General features: G+C 35.4%; 5 protein-coding genes across 5 annotated transcripts; 2 read left to right on the top strand and 3 right to left on the bottom strand.

The window, feature by feature from the left end:
- The first annotated feature begins 51 nt into the window (after positions 1-51).
- On the top strand, positions 52-2,578 carry LOC104782258 (jasmonate-induced oxygenase 4). The gene is made up of 3 exons (XM_010507139.3): positions 52-818; positions 1,456-1,789; positions 2,207-2,578. The coding sequence occupies exons 1-3, from the start codon at positions 340-342 to the stop codon at positions 2,453-2,455; spliced, it is 1,062 nt and encodes a 353-aa protein (XP_010505441.1). The 5' UTR covers positions 52-339; the 3' UTR covers positions 2,456-2,578.
- A 941-nt stretch (positions 2,579-3,519) lies between these two features.
- On the bottom strand, positions 3,520-5,009 carry LOC104782257 (pyridoxal 5'-phosphate synthase subunit PDX1.1). The gene has a single exon (XM_010507138.3). The coding sequence runs from the start codon at positions 4,615-4,617 to the stop codon at positions 3,685-3,687; it is 933 nt and encodes a 310-aa protein (XP_010505440.1). The 5' UTR covers positions 4,618-5,009; the 3' UTR covers positions 3,520-3,684.
- Positions 5,010-5,484: 475 nt separating this feature from the next.
- On the bottom strand, positions 5,485-7,922 carry LOC104782256 (E3 ubiquitin-protein ligase APD1-like). Its single transcript, XM_010507137.3, has 9 exons — positions 7,539-7,922; positions 7,335-7,441; positions 7,108-7,236; positions 6,860-6,953; positions 6,505-6,585; positions 6,345-6,430; positions 6,091-6,243; positions 5,918-5,993; positions 5,485-5,800 (listed from the first exon to the last, which is right to left on the bottom strand). Exons 1-9 carry the CDS (start codon positions 7,666-7,668, stop codon positions 5,553-5,555), a joined length of 1,104 nt encoding a protein of 367 aa, XP_010505439.1. The 5' UTR covers positions 7,669-7,922; the 3' UTR covers positions 5,485-5,552.
- A 1,084-nt stretch (positions 7,923-9,006) lies between these two features.
- On the bottom strand, positions 9,007-10,715 carry LOC104784252 (E3 ubiquitin-protein ligase APD4-like). The gene is made up of 6 exons (XM_010509305.2): positions 10,307-10,715; positions 10,098-10,204; positions 9,883-10,008; positions 9,651-9,744; positions 9,261-9,338; positions 9,007-9,180 (listed from the first exon to the last, which is right to left on the bottom strand). The coding sequence occupies exons 1-6, from the start codon at positions 10,431-10,433 to the stop codon at positions 9,062-9,064; spliced, it is 651 nt and encodes a 216-aa protein (XP_010507607.2). The 5' UTR covers positions 10,434-10,715; the 3' UTR covers positions 9,007-9,061.
- Positions 10,716-11,700: 985 nt separating this feature from the next.
- LOC147946273 (uncharacterized) lies at positions 11,701-12,417 on the top strand. Its single transcript, XM_087509557.1, has one exon. The coding sequence runs from the start codon at positions 11,701-11,703 to the stop codon at positions 12,415-12,417; it is 717 nt and encodes a 238-aa protein (XP_087365683.1).
- Positions 12,418-15,713: the final 3,296 nt, after the last annotated feature.

Raw genomic sequence — 15,713 nt, 5'->3', positions numbered from 1 at the left:
TATATCCCCATCTCCTCACTTTAAAAGTCATTGAAGACACAAAAAAACAATATTGTCGACATTTATCCACAACTCTTTTAAAAACGTGTCTTATTAATGTTTTTCATCCAACTTAGCTCAGCATGCAAACTTTACTAAGTCGACCTCGAAATTCAATAGAAAAAAAGAGGCTGGAATAAAAGTTTCATTAATTGTTTCACGTTTCATATTTATTTATTTATTTTTAATTTTCTATTTATATCCCCACTCGTCCCTGCTTCTTCCACCATCTAAAACTTTCATTTCCCTTATCTCTCTCCCTTGAGTATACCTTATCTAAATTCCAAAACAATTCACAAAATGGCTGCATACTGGCCTGAGCCGATTGTCTCCGTGCAAGCCTTGTCCCAAACCGGCGTAACAACCGTACCAAGCCGGTATGTGAAACCTTCTCATCAGAGACCCGTCCTGAACTCTGCCCAATCCGATGCTGAGATGGAGATCCCCGTGCTAGACATGGGCGACGTTTGGGGGAAGCCAGAGGGGCTGATGCTCGTAAGGAAGGCGTGTGAGGAGTGGGGTTTCTTCCAAATGGTGAACCACGGTGTGAACCATGCGCTGATGGAGAAAGTGAGAGGAGCGTGGCGTGAGTTCTTCGAGCTACCGATAGACGAGAAAAGGAAGTTCGCAAACTCACCGGACACGTACGAAGGTTATGGAAGCCGCCTTGGGGTTGTGAAAGATGCTAAATTAGATTGGAGTGATTATTTCTACCTTAATTACTTGCCTTCTTCCATAAGAAACCCCTCCAAGTGGCCATCTCACCCCCCTAAGATCAGGTACATGATTTTATGACCTGATTTATGCAACTATGTAAACGTTTATGACCTCATTTTTCTTTATATTGCGTATTAATATACGGTTTAGGTTTGCTAGTATTTTTCTATTCCTAAGTGTATATACAGTAGTTTCTAACGAAACCCTTTACTAAAACAAAGAGTTTTTACTAAGTGAATGTTTTGCATGGGGACACGTTGCTTGCGTGTGTATTTATTTTTAGGGTGTTCAAGCATCTGAATTATGTGGAAGTACAGCTTGCATAAACGTACACACATGGCCGTTTGGTCGAAACGTTTATTTAGGCACGTGTCTAAATGTGTGAACACGTTACATGTGGTCGTTTATACCCACGTGAAACATGACTTTTCTTTGTATTGCGTATTAATAAAATAATTGACCGATCGGACAAAAGCTAGAAAACTATACTATGCAAATAATATTGTGTTATTTATAACCTAGATGTTAAGATTTACTGATGGGCTACTTCACAAAAAAAAAATTGTAATAAACGAATCTCACATATAGTTGTTGTTGTTGTTTTTTTGTTTTTTTTTTGGTAAAAGGTTAAGTTACATATAGTTGTTCTATATAGATCACTGTAATTAATTAACATTTCGAGGTAAAACTAACGCGCAGAGAATTGATCGAAGAGTATGGAGAAGAAGTGAGAAAACTGTGCGAGAGGCTGGTAGAGACGCTCTCAGAGAGTTTAGGTTTGGAACCAAATCGTCTGATGAAGGCCTTAGGAGGAGAAGACAAAGTCGGTGCTTCTCTCAGGACAAACTTCTACCCAAAATGCCCCCAGCCACATCTGACGTTAGGTCTCTCTTCCCATTCTGACCCTGGTGGCATCACAATTCTCCTCCCGGACGAGAAGGTTTCTGGCCTCCAGGTCCGTCGTGGTGATGGCTGGGTCACCGTTAAATCAGTCCCCAATGCCTTGGTCGTCAATATGGGAGATCAGATTCAGGTATTTGTGTTTGCTTTGTTGTGTTTTTTGTTTTCCTTCTCTAATTAAAAACTACTATTTTATATATGGATTTAGAGATTCTATGTTCTTTTTACATCTAAAATATTAAAATATAATCATAACTGGTACATATATAGACAACATTTAATTTTATAAACTCCATATCTGTGGTTGGAGCAAAATCAAATGGTTTTTTACATAATTTTAGCTAAGGCTTAGGTGGTTTACAAATGTGCGGAGAATTATATTTTCTTAAAAATAGTGCATACATGCTAATGCTATGACGATTGTTTAGTATTTTGGCAAATAGTCATCTAATCTTGATATCTTAGTATTATGTGATATTTCATCTTATATCTGGAAATGGAATATCAGATACGAATACTAACCAATAATAATGTTTGGGTCAACTTGTAGATACTTAGCAATGGAATTTACAAAAGCGTGGAGCATCAGGTGATCGTTAATCCCGGTATGGATCGAGTCTCTTTGGCATTCTTCTACAACCCAAGAAGTGATATACCGATTGGACCAGTTGAAGAACTGTTAACCAAAAACCGACCCGCTCTTTATAAACCGATCAGGTTCGATGAATACCGTCTTCTGATTAGGCAAAATGGTCCTTCTGGAAAGAACCAAGTCGATTCACTGTTATCAAGTAAATGATTATAATTATACACCCCAAGTATAATCTGTTATAGTCCTATATGTACTTGATACTTCCGTTACTAAATGTTATGTAATGAACCGTACATTTACACAATATAATAAAGAAAAAACTTAAAATAACTGGGTATCGAATATTCAAATTATCATGTTTACTTTTTCTTATATACTAACAGGGATTGGTTTGATAAAACCGGTCGTAAACAGCCACTACAGTAAATTTAAGGACCGACTTTAGTGTACCGGAAGATTCTCTCTATGTGCGATTGAATAAATTGGCAATTCAGCAATAAAATTGTTTACCTTGGACGCATCCAACGGCTGAAAATATAACATAGATCTAACACTATTATGCTTGATATCCAACGGCTGGAAAACATGACAAATTAAGCCGATCTAAACCCTAACTTGCTTTTGTTTTCTCAATTCTCTTGTGATCATCTCTGTGGAAACCATGAACGAAAATTTATCCTATAAGACCTCACTCTCTATCTCTCAATCTCTATCTCTATCATCTCTTGATCGAGTAAATTAATGGTTAATGGATCTAATTTGATTGTAATTTATTTATGCGTTTACATGTTTTTAATTGTGAAGGGGCGGCTAGTGTCACATACGTCTCCTGGTACGTCGAGGATTGCCTAGTCCCTGAAGATCTCAATCTCTTAATTCGATTGAAAGAAATATCCATTCAGCATTTCAGCTGATCTTTGAGAATATGGGTTATTATGGTTTTAGCGATCGGGTGGAAATCTCGGCTTCCAATGAGAATCTAGACGCATCTAGAATCTACTACATATCCGAAGGTGAACTTAAATTCTAAATTTGTAAGCAAAATTTCAAAGAATGGTAGCAAAAAATATCCAATCAATAATATAGGGTGAAATCTCCCTATTATGCTAAATGAGATGATGATGGGTTCTGCTATGCCGAATAGTCCAGTAAAATCTACATGTCACCCCTGACTCTTCAACGGTTTATGCCAACAGCCAACCCCAATGGCAAAAGTTCATACGTACGTAGTCGCACTTTTTATCGTTTATACTTATGTGGCTGAAACGCACTTTCTTTTTTTAAATCCTCACAAAAGCCAAATAATATTGGAATTTGCCACAAAGTATAATTTCATGAAATAAGACAACCAATTTCTCTTACAAACAGAATATTTTAATTTTCATAAAAACCTTTTAATAAAAATAAAAATAAAAAACATGTGACATCTGATTGGTTTACTCAGAGCGGCTAGCGAACCTCTCAACCTTATCATCCAAATTAAGACCAACCATTGCTTCACCCAACCCACAGCTCACCTCCGCCAACACCGCCGCATCTCTATAATTTGTAACCGCCTGAACAATCGCCTTAGCCCTCTTCACCGGATCCCCACTCTTGAATACACCCGACCCAACAAACACCCCATCACACCCCAGCTGCATCATCAGCGCCGCGTCCGCCGGCGTCGCCACTCCACCAGCAGCAAACTGAACCACAGGTAACCTTCCAAGCTCCTTCGTCTGCACAACCAAATCATACGGCGCAGCGATCTTTTTAGCAAAAGTGAAAACCTCGTCGTCGTCCATGTTACGAAGCAAACGAATAGCTCCGTTCACACTCCTCACGTGCCTAACGGCTTCAACGACGTTTCCAGTTCCAGCCTCACCTTTGGTTCTAATCATGGCGGCTCCTTCACGGATCCGCCTTAAAGCTTCACCGAGGTTCCTACAACCACAAACAAAAGGGATCTTGAAGTTATGCTTGTTGATGTGATTGTCTTCGTCGGCTAGTGTGAGTACTTCACTCTCGTCGACGTAATCAACTCCGATTGCTTCAAGGATCTGAGCTTCGACGAAATGACCAATCCTAGCTTTAGCCATCACCGGAATCGTCACCGCGTTTTTAATCTCCTTGATCATCTCCGGGTCGCTCATGCGAGCAACGCCGCCTTGAGCTCTGATATCAGCAGGAACACGTTCAAGAGCCATGACGGCGCAGGCACCTGCTTCTTCAGCGATTCGAGCTTGTTCTGCGTTGACGACGTCCATGATAACACCGCCTCGGAGCATCTGAGCGAGACCTACCTTGACGGAGAAGGGAGATTTCTGCTTCGTTGTCTCGGTCATGGCTACTTCGCCGTACACCGCCACAACTCCTGTTTCTGCCATTTAGGGTTTTTGAGAGAGAGTGTGTGGAGCAGAGGAAGGTGGATTATTATATATGGAGTGAGTGAGGGTCGTGATTTGAAATATGTTTGTGGACTGTGAGTGGTCCGATCGAGAGAAGATAGTCAAAGTAAGTGAATCGGACGGTTCTGTAGATGAAGGAGTTTGGGGATTGTAATGGGAGGTGAGTGTAGAGAAAAGAAGCTAGGTGTATGGAAACTTTGACCACAAGATTTGTTTCCCTATGTAATATAGTCCCGAAGAGATGGTTTATCTTGTTGACGTGGAAGCTCACTTCCCTATGAACTTTGTGTGTCGAAGAAACCACTGACTCGGATAGTGTTCTTCCTTTTTTTGGTTAGAAATATACTCAGTTTCAAAATATAATATGTTTTACTAAAGTACGCAGATTAAGAAGTTTTTACTTTTAACAAGTTTAACCAATCAGACACAATACTGCATAATATAAAATACTAAATTAATCTAAAGTTGTATAGTAATTTGAAAATATCCTGTATTATGAAACAAAAAAACTTCTCTAAAACATCTTATACTTTGAAACGAAGGGAGTATATGACAGAAACTAGAGATTTTGGAACTTTTTGTTACTTTAAACAGAAAAAAAAAATCAGCTGTATAAGAAAATGCTTTAATAAAATATCATTGTAATATAAATATAAACATGAACTGTAATTATCCTAGTAAAGCTTTAAGAACATGAACTGTACGTGAATATAAACATGAACTGTAATTATCCTAGTAAAGCTTTAAGAACTACTATTCAATAATTAAAAATGAATAAGCAACGACACTACACAAAGATGGTCAAAGAGATGAAAAGAATTAACGCATAGAAAAAAGTGAAACTTGTTAATATCAAATGATAAATTTATTATTATTGCTCTATTATTATAGATTCAAAGTTATCTTTCTACATATTAGACTTCTTTAAAGTACATGTCAACATTACAAGTAACGGTATAGGCAGATCTGTTATATGCTTCCTCATCATCACTTTCTATCGACTTTTCCAAATTAGAATCATCTTTTGTCAAAGGTTCATTACACAGACCATCGTCAACTTTATGTGCAAGTAGAGGTATTTTTGCTGAATCATTATTTTCGGTTAGATGTCTCTCTCCACCACAGCACTGTGTAGCTACAAGCATGAAGCAAATCACCAGACCTGCATATGCATTTATGCGATACATGTAACTCATCCAAAATTTGTTTTAACAAGAGAAAACTAACCAATGCTCAAATCCAATAATGAACTGACTTTTGAAACGATTGAAATTTTTACCTGTGCCAATTACATATGCAATCCATCTATGTTCATATGAGATGCTGATGCACCATTCATCGTCGATGGATACTCCCTATAAACCCAGAGGTAGAGACAGTGAGGTGAACACTCATTCAGCTAAGAGTCATAATAATAATAACAGTGTTGTGTTTCGTATTACGAGTACATACCTGACTCGGTGCTGTTGAAGTCACGACAACAGACTTTCTAGCAAGGGACATTGCATTGAGTTTGAATGTGCACTCGCCATTGCTGAAGGTACAGTTGTATAATGATTGTTTAGTATCATACAAGACAGCCCTCACATCAATAGTCAGTTCCACCTGAACAAACAAACAAACATCAGGTCAAGTAAAACAATGAACGGTGCAGAAACCAAAAAAAAACCTATTCCAAAGTCATTACTTGATCAGTAATTATTTACCTCTACGTCCTTACTCTTCTTCAAGTTAGCCACAGCAAGAGAATAACCAGAAGACTTACTTATCTCCAATTGAATCATACCACTCCCTGTAAAAGAATTCTATTAACTCGTGGGTATAACACAATGCATTTTTTTGAGTAGGAACTTCCATTTGACTAACCCTGAATTAGATTCCATGACCAAGCGAAGTCACGACGAAATGCAATCTCGTTCAACGATGAAGAAGAGATGCCTTGTGTTCCTGTGAATTGAGAGCCTTCACATTATCAGTATATATATCCCATAAAGGCAACAAATACAAGCATAAAATCTCTCACATTAAGACTTCTATATCCTTTGAGTATATACTACTATATACGAATGAAGTTCAACGATTGAGTGGATTTCCATCAATTTAGGTTTTTTTTTTGTGTTCATGTTTTTTTTCTACGACTCTATCACAGCCTTGCTGACAATGGTAAACCAACAACCAAGCACAGCAATCAGCATATGAAATAACTACAATATTTACTAACCTTCCTCGACCACAAGCTCGACCGCTGAACCTTCTGGTTTTACCGTGTAGGTAATATTCACAAAAGTCCCTCGGTTAAAGTAATATGGCCAACTCTGAGAGAAATCCAGTTCAATAAATTGTCAAAAAGAGAATCCAATGACAATCAAAGCTAGAATAAATCATGAGTAAAAAATAGGTAAAGAGATTGAATCTTTGATTTCAATTCTCAATGACAGTTTCAAACAGTACATAGAATCTTAAACCTGCCTTGTAAGAATCATGTGAGAGTACAGGTAACACTCGGGATTCTGACCAATTCACCAAACGATTCAAGGGAGGAGACCCATAGAATCCACAAAACTGGATCCCTGGTTTAGAGTAATCAAGCTCCTTCACCTAACAAATAAAAAAATCCAATAAATAAGCACAACCCTTGATGATAAACAGAACCAAAAGAAGAAGGAGATATATAGGAGGGACCAAACCAGACGAACCTTAATGCTTTGGACAAATATGGAACTTGGTTCCACAAGAATGGACGAATTCGGTCCAAGCCAGATATTTTGTGATCCGTAAACACCCTCGATCAGAACAACCGATCCTGTGAGACATCATCGTGAATTAGTCAGATTCATATATAATCAAAATCAAAACTGTAAATTATAATTAAAAAAAAAAAAAAAGTTGAAGAAACCAACCGAACATAAACAAAACCATAACGAGACCGAAGCAATACACCTTAATCTCAGCACACGAGTGGAATTGTCCATCCACGTTACGAGATCGATACCCGAGAATTGGAGGTTGCAGTTGCATACGAAAGTCCATTTCGGTGATTCTTAGAGAAAGAGAGAAACACAGAAAGAAAAAATAAAGAGATGAGAATTTGAGGTTGATGAAACCCTAGAAGAAATCTAAAGGGATTATAAAGACCCTGAGAGAGGATCTGTGAGGTGCTGAAATGTGTCCATGATATAGATAAGGATAAGGACACGTTTATTAGTGTAACACTACATGTTTGCGTAAACAGGTCCACCGGCGGCGATTCTTAGTCTCTTCTTTCTCTTCGTCGTTTAAACGGTAACGATGAGAGGTCAAAGACTCTTTTGAATAGATAACAAATCATGAGGGTATTTATGTAACTTCCTTTAAATAAATAAATAAACAATTATTACCTTCAGATTATGTTTTTGTTTTAGAAAATTGTCTATTTTATTATTTTAATAGTTTCTTCTGTTATTCCATAATTGTCCTTTGACAACGCTAATTAACTGTTAAGTTTAAAATCAATATTTGTATTTTTAAGTTAAGTTTTTTTTTAACTTCAAGAGTTTGACTCATTATTAGTATGCTAAAATAAAATAAGACTATTGATTTTTTTTTTGACCTCAAATATACTATTGATTTAACTAATTCCAATACATTTATTTAATATTGTGTAAGATTTGCTAAATGGCTTGTAATAATAAAAAATTAAAATTAGAAAAGACTCATTAATTACAAACATGAATCTCCTCGTAACTTCATAAACCTTTAAGAATTACTATTAGTAGGGATGGGCATTTAGGTTTAAGTTCGACTTCGGTTTGGGTTCGTTTCGATTCGGTTTGTTCGGTTTTGTTAAAACTCTAACCAAACTCAACCGAAGTTAGTTTGGTTTAGTTTGTATTTGGGTCGGTTTATGTTTGGTTCGGTTTGGTTTTAGTTTCGTTCATTTTTAATTAGGTTTAAGAATCAATTAATGTAACAAAATAAAATTGATTATAGTTTTATAATAGTTAATTAATCAAATAAATTAGAAAAGATGGAAAATTAAAATTAATACCTAATATTAAATATAAATAAATTTATATTTATATTTAATTAATTTTATTAGAAAAGTTAAAATAATGTAAAATAGAAATAAAATGCAAATGGTAATAGATAATATCACATGTTTATAATTTTAATAATATTATTAATTAATTTAAGAAACATATTGGATTACTGGTTCGGTTCGGTAGAAAAAACATATATAACTGAATGGTTGAAATGTAGGATTGGGTTTGGTTTGGGTCGGTTTGAATTCAGTTGGTTTGATTCGGTTTAAATGCCCACCCCTAAGAACTAGTACTATATTTTTTGGATATATTAACAAAATATACAAAGTTATTACGTAAAAATGAGTGAGCAACAAATTCATTCATTCATGGTATTTTCGTTTTCATCCAAAGTCTCATAATTATTGGTAAAGAAGAAGATGATTAAAAAGAGTTTTGTGAGGGAGATCCAACCGATGATTCACCAAGAACACCTCTCCACCACAGCACGTACTTAACTCCAATGTAATCATACCACTCCCTGTAAAGGACTTGAATTAGCTCATGGTAATCAATGTGACGCAATGCATTTTTTTAAGTAGGAACTTCCATTTGACTAACCCTGAATTAGATGCCGTGACCTAGCGGTGTCATGCAATGGAATCTTGTCCAACGACGAATGAGACATGATTCGCGTTCCTGCAAATTGAGAACCTTGACATTATCAGTATTTATATCCAATAATAAAGGCAACAATTACAAACAGAAAATCTCACTCACATTAAGACTTCTATATCCTCTTAGTTCATTCAAAAGTTATTTTCCTTTTCTAGTTGGGGTTTTGCTTTTACGTTTTAGTATATACGAATGAAGTTCAGTGGTTTCCATCAATTTAGGGTTTTTTTTTTGTGCTCATGTGTTTTTAAAACTCTATCACAGCCTCAATGACAATAGTAAACCAACAGGCAAGCAGAGCAATCAGCATTTGACAAAACTACAATATTAACTAACCTTCCTCGACCACAAGCTGGACCGCAGAACCCTGTGGCTCAACCTTATAGGTGATGTTAAAAAGAGTCCCTCTATTAAAAAAGTATCGCCAACCCTGAGACAAGTGAAATCAGTTCAATAAATTGTCAAGAAGAGAAGTCAAAGATGGAATCAATTCTGACTAAAAAAGATTGAATCTTTGATATCAAATCTCAATGACAATTCCAAACAATACAGAGAATCTTAAACATGCCTTGTACATATTCTGTGAGAGAGGTAACACTCGGGATTCTGACCAGTTCACCACAGAGCTTAATGAAGGAGACCCATAGAATCCATAAAGCATAAGCCCTGGTTTAGAGTAATCAAGCTCCTTCACCTAACAAAAAAAAAGTTCAATAAACCATTGATGATAAACAGAACCAAAAGAAGAAGGAGATAGCTAGGGGGAACCAAACCCAGACGAACCTCAATGCTTTGGACAAATCTGGAACTTGGTTTAACAAGAAGGGACGAATTGGGTCCAAGCCAGACATTTTCTGATCCGCAAATACTCTCCATCAGAAAAGCCGGTGCTGTGAGTCATCGAGAAGCTAGTCAGATTCAAAAAAAATAAAAGACAAAAGCTTTCGAAATCAATACTGTAAATTGGAATAATAAAAGTTGAAGAAACCAACCGAAGAACCACAATGCAATAGCGAGAACGAAGCAGTAAATCATAAACTCCCCATACGAGCGGATCTCTTCTTCCACGTTACGTAATCGATAACGTTGATGTTGCATTTCCATACGAACTGAATTCATTTCGGTGATTCTTAGAGAAAGAGAGAACCAAAAAAAAAAAAAAAAGAGTTCAGAATTTGGGATTGAAGAAACCCTAGAAGAAATTTATATATAGGGGTTAAAAAGAACTTGAGAATCTGTGAGGTGAGGAAGTGTATCCATGATATAGATAAAGGATAAGGGCAAGTTTATTAATAAAGTAACGCTCAATGGTTTGAACAAATTGGTCCACCGGCGCCGAGTCTACTCTTGGTCTTTTTTTTTTTTTTTTTTTTGATTCTCGGTCGACTGAACGGTAACGACGAGGAGAGTGCGAGAGAATCTTTTGAAATAGATAACAAATACTGAGGGTATTTATGTAACTTCCTCAAATAAATAAATTAAACAATTAACCGTAGAGTTTATGTTTTGCTTTATTTTTTTTTAATCTCTTTTATAATTTTAATTAAAGTTCCAAATTTATCCTTTGGCCAACGTTAATTAACTGTGAATTCTGTTAAACTCAATCTATTAGTAAAGTATTTTAAAGTTAATTAACTGTTAATTTAACGCTAAAATAAAGTACATTGATTTAACTTAAGTCCATCAGATTTTATGCTAAGTGGCTTGTAATCTTTTTTAATAGATTAACAATCCTAATGATACTTAAATCTTACTACTAGGCAACGTTATAGCAATGTAATAATGGAAGCAAAAGCATACAGCTTGATTAAGGTAATTTGTGAATAACACCATAAGCCACAAAGTTATTTAATAATATTTATTTTTAAATAAAAATATTTCCTACGATTTTTCAACGTTTTCGGTCATAGGATATAACCATAGTTATTTAATAAAAACCATAGTTATATTTGTGGTTCTCAGATAGTTCACGTTTTGAGATTTAAAACTGAAAATGACCATACATATATGTTAAAATCTAATGTGTTTGTGTGTTTTAATTGTCTTTATGGTATAAAGAAAAGGAAAAAAAAATATCGGGTTCGCCCTAAAAAGCTTCTAGGCACGGGACTCGAGACTCTCTTACAAACCATGCTTTTCAGCGTTGGTGACACCTCTAATCGCCGGCGTGGAGGGGGTAACAACCCCTCTTAATCTCTCTCTAATCTATATAAGGTTCTCCCTGGTCGTTTGTTCCACCTTTAAATCTGTTTCCCCTAAAAATCCAAATGCAATTTTCCAAAAAGTCTTCTACTCGAAGGGTTGTTTTACCGACGAAAGAGCAGATCTCTGCTCTACAAGCTCCGATCTATTTCAGATCTCGGATGCGGTCCCGCTCGTGAATCCGATGACAGAAGCTTCACAACAGTCTAGTTGCTCCTCACCGTATACATCCGAGCAAAACTTCATCGTTACACCAACTGGCTCTAGATCTGGACTAGCACCGACACCACCACTGTTCCCTTCCTACTGGATTTCGTTGATGGCAGGAGCTTCTCTTAGACCATCAAATGTGCCTTTTCCAATGGGAACGTCGACGGCACACGACGAGCTCCAAAGCTGGCCGATGGTTCCCTCAAGTGTGTTACCGCCGCACGTCTCTCTGATCTTGCAGAACGGCGACGACCTTTTCTCCCAGCACCTAACACCAGCAACCCTAGGGTTTGGGAGGATAGGCCTTGCTTCTCTTTGTAGCCCATTAACGCCACTGTGTCCCATATCCAGGTCTGATCTCTTAATTGCTCTGCTTAGCCTTACTCATAATCGTGTTTGCTTGATAATGGCGAGAATGCTCTCCCATTCAGTCATAGGAACACTATCTTTAGAGAAGACTAGCCTACTCCTTTATCAAAACCGTATGGATATTGCACTTTACTTGTCATCGGATGCAAACTTAATGTTGAATTTATGTGGAGTTGATTCTGTCTCAAACATTATGTGTTGTGTTGCTTTCAAAGCCACTGTCCTACTCCCTGACCTTGAACCGAGTATGAACCCTCCCAGATCCGTTGTTGATAAGTCTATATCAAGCTCATCCTTTTTAGCACCCATTACCTCTGCTTGATCAAGTCGAGTAACCCTCGGTAGCAGAACATTGGTGTCTTTAGAATGGTTTGTTAGATATGTGTGTCGAGGCCAATATATTAGCGTTGATCAGATGTTTGCAATGGTTAGCTATACATATGATCTTGATCTGGTTGTGGATTTGAACATGTTTTTTATGCCCTTTGCCCCTTGTTCCCACCTATTGCCACTAGACTATAAGTTTGGGTCTGTTGATAATTCTCAAAGCCAAACCGGCTACAAGCTTTGTGTGGATTTCCTTAACCTCCATGGCTTTGAGCTTCATGTGAGGGAGGACCCACCTGCTTTGTTACGGTTTGATGCCCATTCTCTGCGAACCCCGGTTGTAGCTTCAGCTAAATTCATGAGGTCTATCTCTAAAAGATTGAAAGATTCTGCTCTTATGCTTTTGATCCCTCTCATGTTGGCGAGAAGCCATCCATCTGATCCCTCTGTGGAACACCCTTTTACAAGCTCGAATGCGTCATCCGCTAGAGCCGTTCATGATCACCTGTTGGTCAAGGATCTCGTGAAGCTTGGCTTCAAAGACGAATCCGCAGTTACAATAGACTTTTCAAATATTGTAAGACTTGTTAAAGTTGAAAATCCCTTTGTTAAGCTCATGGAGCTCTTATCTATCTGTTTCTTTGGTTATGTTATCCCCTATATATTAATAGAGAAGCACTCTTGAAAAAATGCTGATGTGTCGTCGCCAGAGAGCTCGAAACATATTTTAGCAAATAAACCATATTAATTAATCCTAATTACATATATGCCATTACAGACTTAAATAAAAATTCATTAAATAAATTAAACTATTTGTAGACATTTAATTTGAAACTATATTATACTTTTTTAAAAACCAACAAATTAATTTCTTTTTAAAATTTAATAATTATTCATGTTTTATTAAAATAAATTTCATACAAATTTTTTCACAGCGTTAAAATTATTATTTACTTTCAAATATTTCACGGATAAAACATATTTTATATAAATAAACGTAAATTTGAATAAAACAAAAAAAGAATTATTTACATATTTTATTTTATACAAACAAATATCAAATCCCAAATAATAATTTTATTTAAATTGATTTATCTGCACTATGTGCGGGTTGTTACCTAGTCTCTTGTTGTAAGAACTCACCTCTTATTGAGGCTTCAGCTTAATTGAAAGCTTTGGTTTGACAAAAAAAAAATATATATATATATATATATGTTAAAATCTAAATAATTGGGACACCAAAATGCTTCTACTAGTAACCATTATATGAACAAAAGGAAAATAAAAAATAAAAAGAACAATGCAAATCACAATAACAATTAAAATATATATATGTACTAAATGGTGAACAAACAATAACAATACCAAGTATTAATTAACGGTAAACTGCAGACTTAACTTTTTTTTATGAAAATTTGTAATAATTTATTTTGTTATTATGTTATTTATAATGATTTGTGATTAAAAATTCAGTTTGCTTATATGATAATACTAATACAACCCTCTTGATGTTAAGCACTTTTACACAGCCAAAGCACTTCTACACAGCCAAAGCACCAGACGATATTCTTCATAAGAAAAAAAATCTAATTGAGTAACGCAAATATATGATAACAAAAATATATATCTATATATATGTATAACAATGTACAATGTAAAGTCGTTGTCTTCTTTTGTGTTTTAAAATAAAAACTTAAAATTTTGTTACGCTTGTCCATAATTTTTGTTTTCTTGAATACCTTAAATACTTTTCGTACATAATAACTATGAATCATGGGGACGGCAGTTCCATGACGTTTCCCGTCTTGGAAACGTTTCAGGTACGGAGAAGGCAAATAAACAACACAGAAACGTTTCTATTGTACAATAGGGAATTTAACTTCTTTTTTTTTCCATTGTCCAAAAAAAGAAAAGGAAAATTAACCTTTTGAATATTGTCTAATTAGGGTTTACAAATATCAATGCTGTATATATCTCATCTTTTTGCATTTTTACTGAACATTGACATCGTTCATCGCAAAACCAAAACACACAAACTTTTCTGTTTTTTTTTTGGTGAAGACAAACTTCTCTGTTTAGCTTTGAGAATGAGTTTATCAAAGAATAACTTATTTTAATTATTATTTAATATATTATAGTCATGTTTTGTTTCATGAAGATTCTTTATAAATGATTTTATTTATTTTATTTTATTAATCTATGGATATTTTTATATTTTATATATTATAAAACTGACATACTCTTGCCGTATCCGTAATTCTAAAAATTTACTTCGTCGTTTCCCGTTCTCGTCCCCATACCCGTATCCCGTATCAGTACCCGTCTCGGTGCAGCATAGCATAATAATATGGAAATAGTTTAGTCAACTTTATTTCTCCTGCAAATTGATATAGCTTTGGTCGATACATATACATGAATCAGTAATCATCAAGTACCACAATTTCCACCTGGTCCTCCTAAGGAGAAGGTTACTCTACTAAAGTTAAGATATCCCCAATACGTTAGTCTATAACACTCGTAAGAATCTGCGTAGCGTCTTGTTTTCTTAGCTTCCATATCAATGGTTTGGTAGTTCAAATTCTTCACTTTAATAAACGAAAAATGTGAACTTTTCTGGAAATTTGCAACTGGAAAATGACCGTTTCCCATTGGAGGACTCACACGATCAGGAGAGGTAAACGTATTTCCTCCAAAGCGTATCAAAGAAGCTCCTTTGTTTAAATGTGTAAATAATTCTTTGGGCCAGTATCCTATTAATTTATCGACTCTTTTTAGTACCCAGTTCCCGGTGAAGCCATCCTAATAAATATTAAAACATTAGAAAAACTATTAAATTAAATCTCTGAAATTTATAATTATATATGTGATTTGAATAAGAAACATAAAAATGAACTATATTTAAAAAAAAGCCTGCAATAAATTCTAAAGAAGATGGATTCAAGTATTTTGAAGCATAATCCAAATAGTTGAAATTAATATAATTATTAAAAGAAATCCAACATTCTTGTCAAATAGATGATTTATCATACATAAAGTCGAGAATTTTTTACCTGAAAAATTCGCGGTTGAATAAAAGCGCTTACTTTACCACCATAAATAGAGGTATTACCATACGCTTCTCCGATCACAAGATCTGGAATAACAAGAACAAAGCCAGGACATTGTGTATTATAGCATCTAGTTTTTTTAGAGCCATCTGCCTAATAAATAAAAATATAATATTGAATATAAACAATTATGCAAGAATATTTCTCATGTATAAAGAACATAGTTATGTTGTAAAAAACATAG

This window comes from Camelina sativa, chromosome 4 (assembly GCF_030686135.1).
Source record: "Camelina sativa cultivar CO46 ecotype springtype chromosome 4, ASM3068613v1".
NCBI lineage: Eukaryota > Viridiplantae > Streptophyta > Magnoliopsida > Brassicales > Brassicaceae > Camelina > Camelina sativa.
This window is presented reverse-complemented; position numbering and strand designations above follow the sequence as displayed.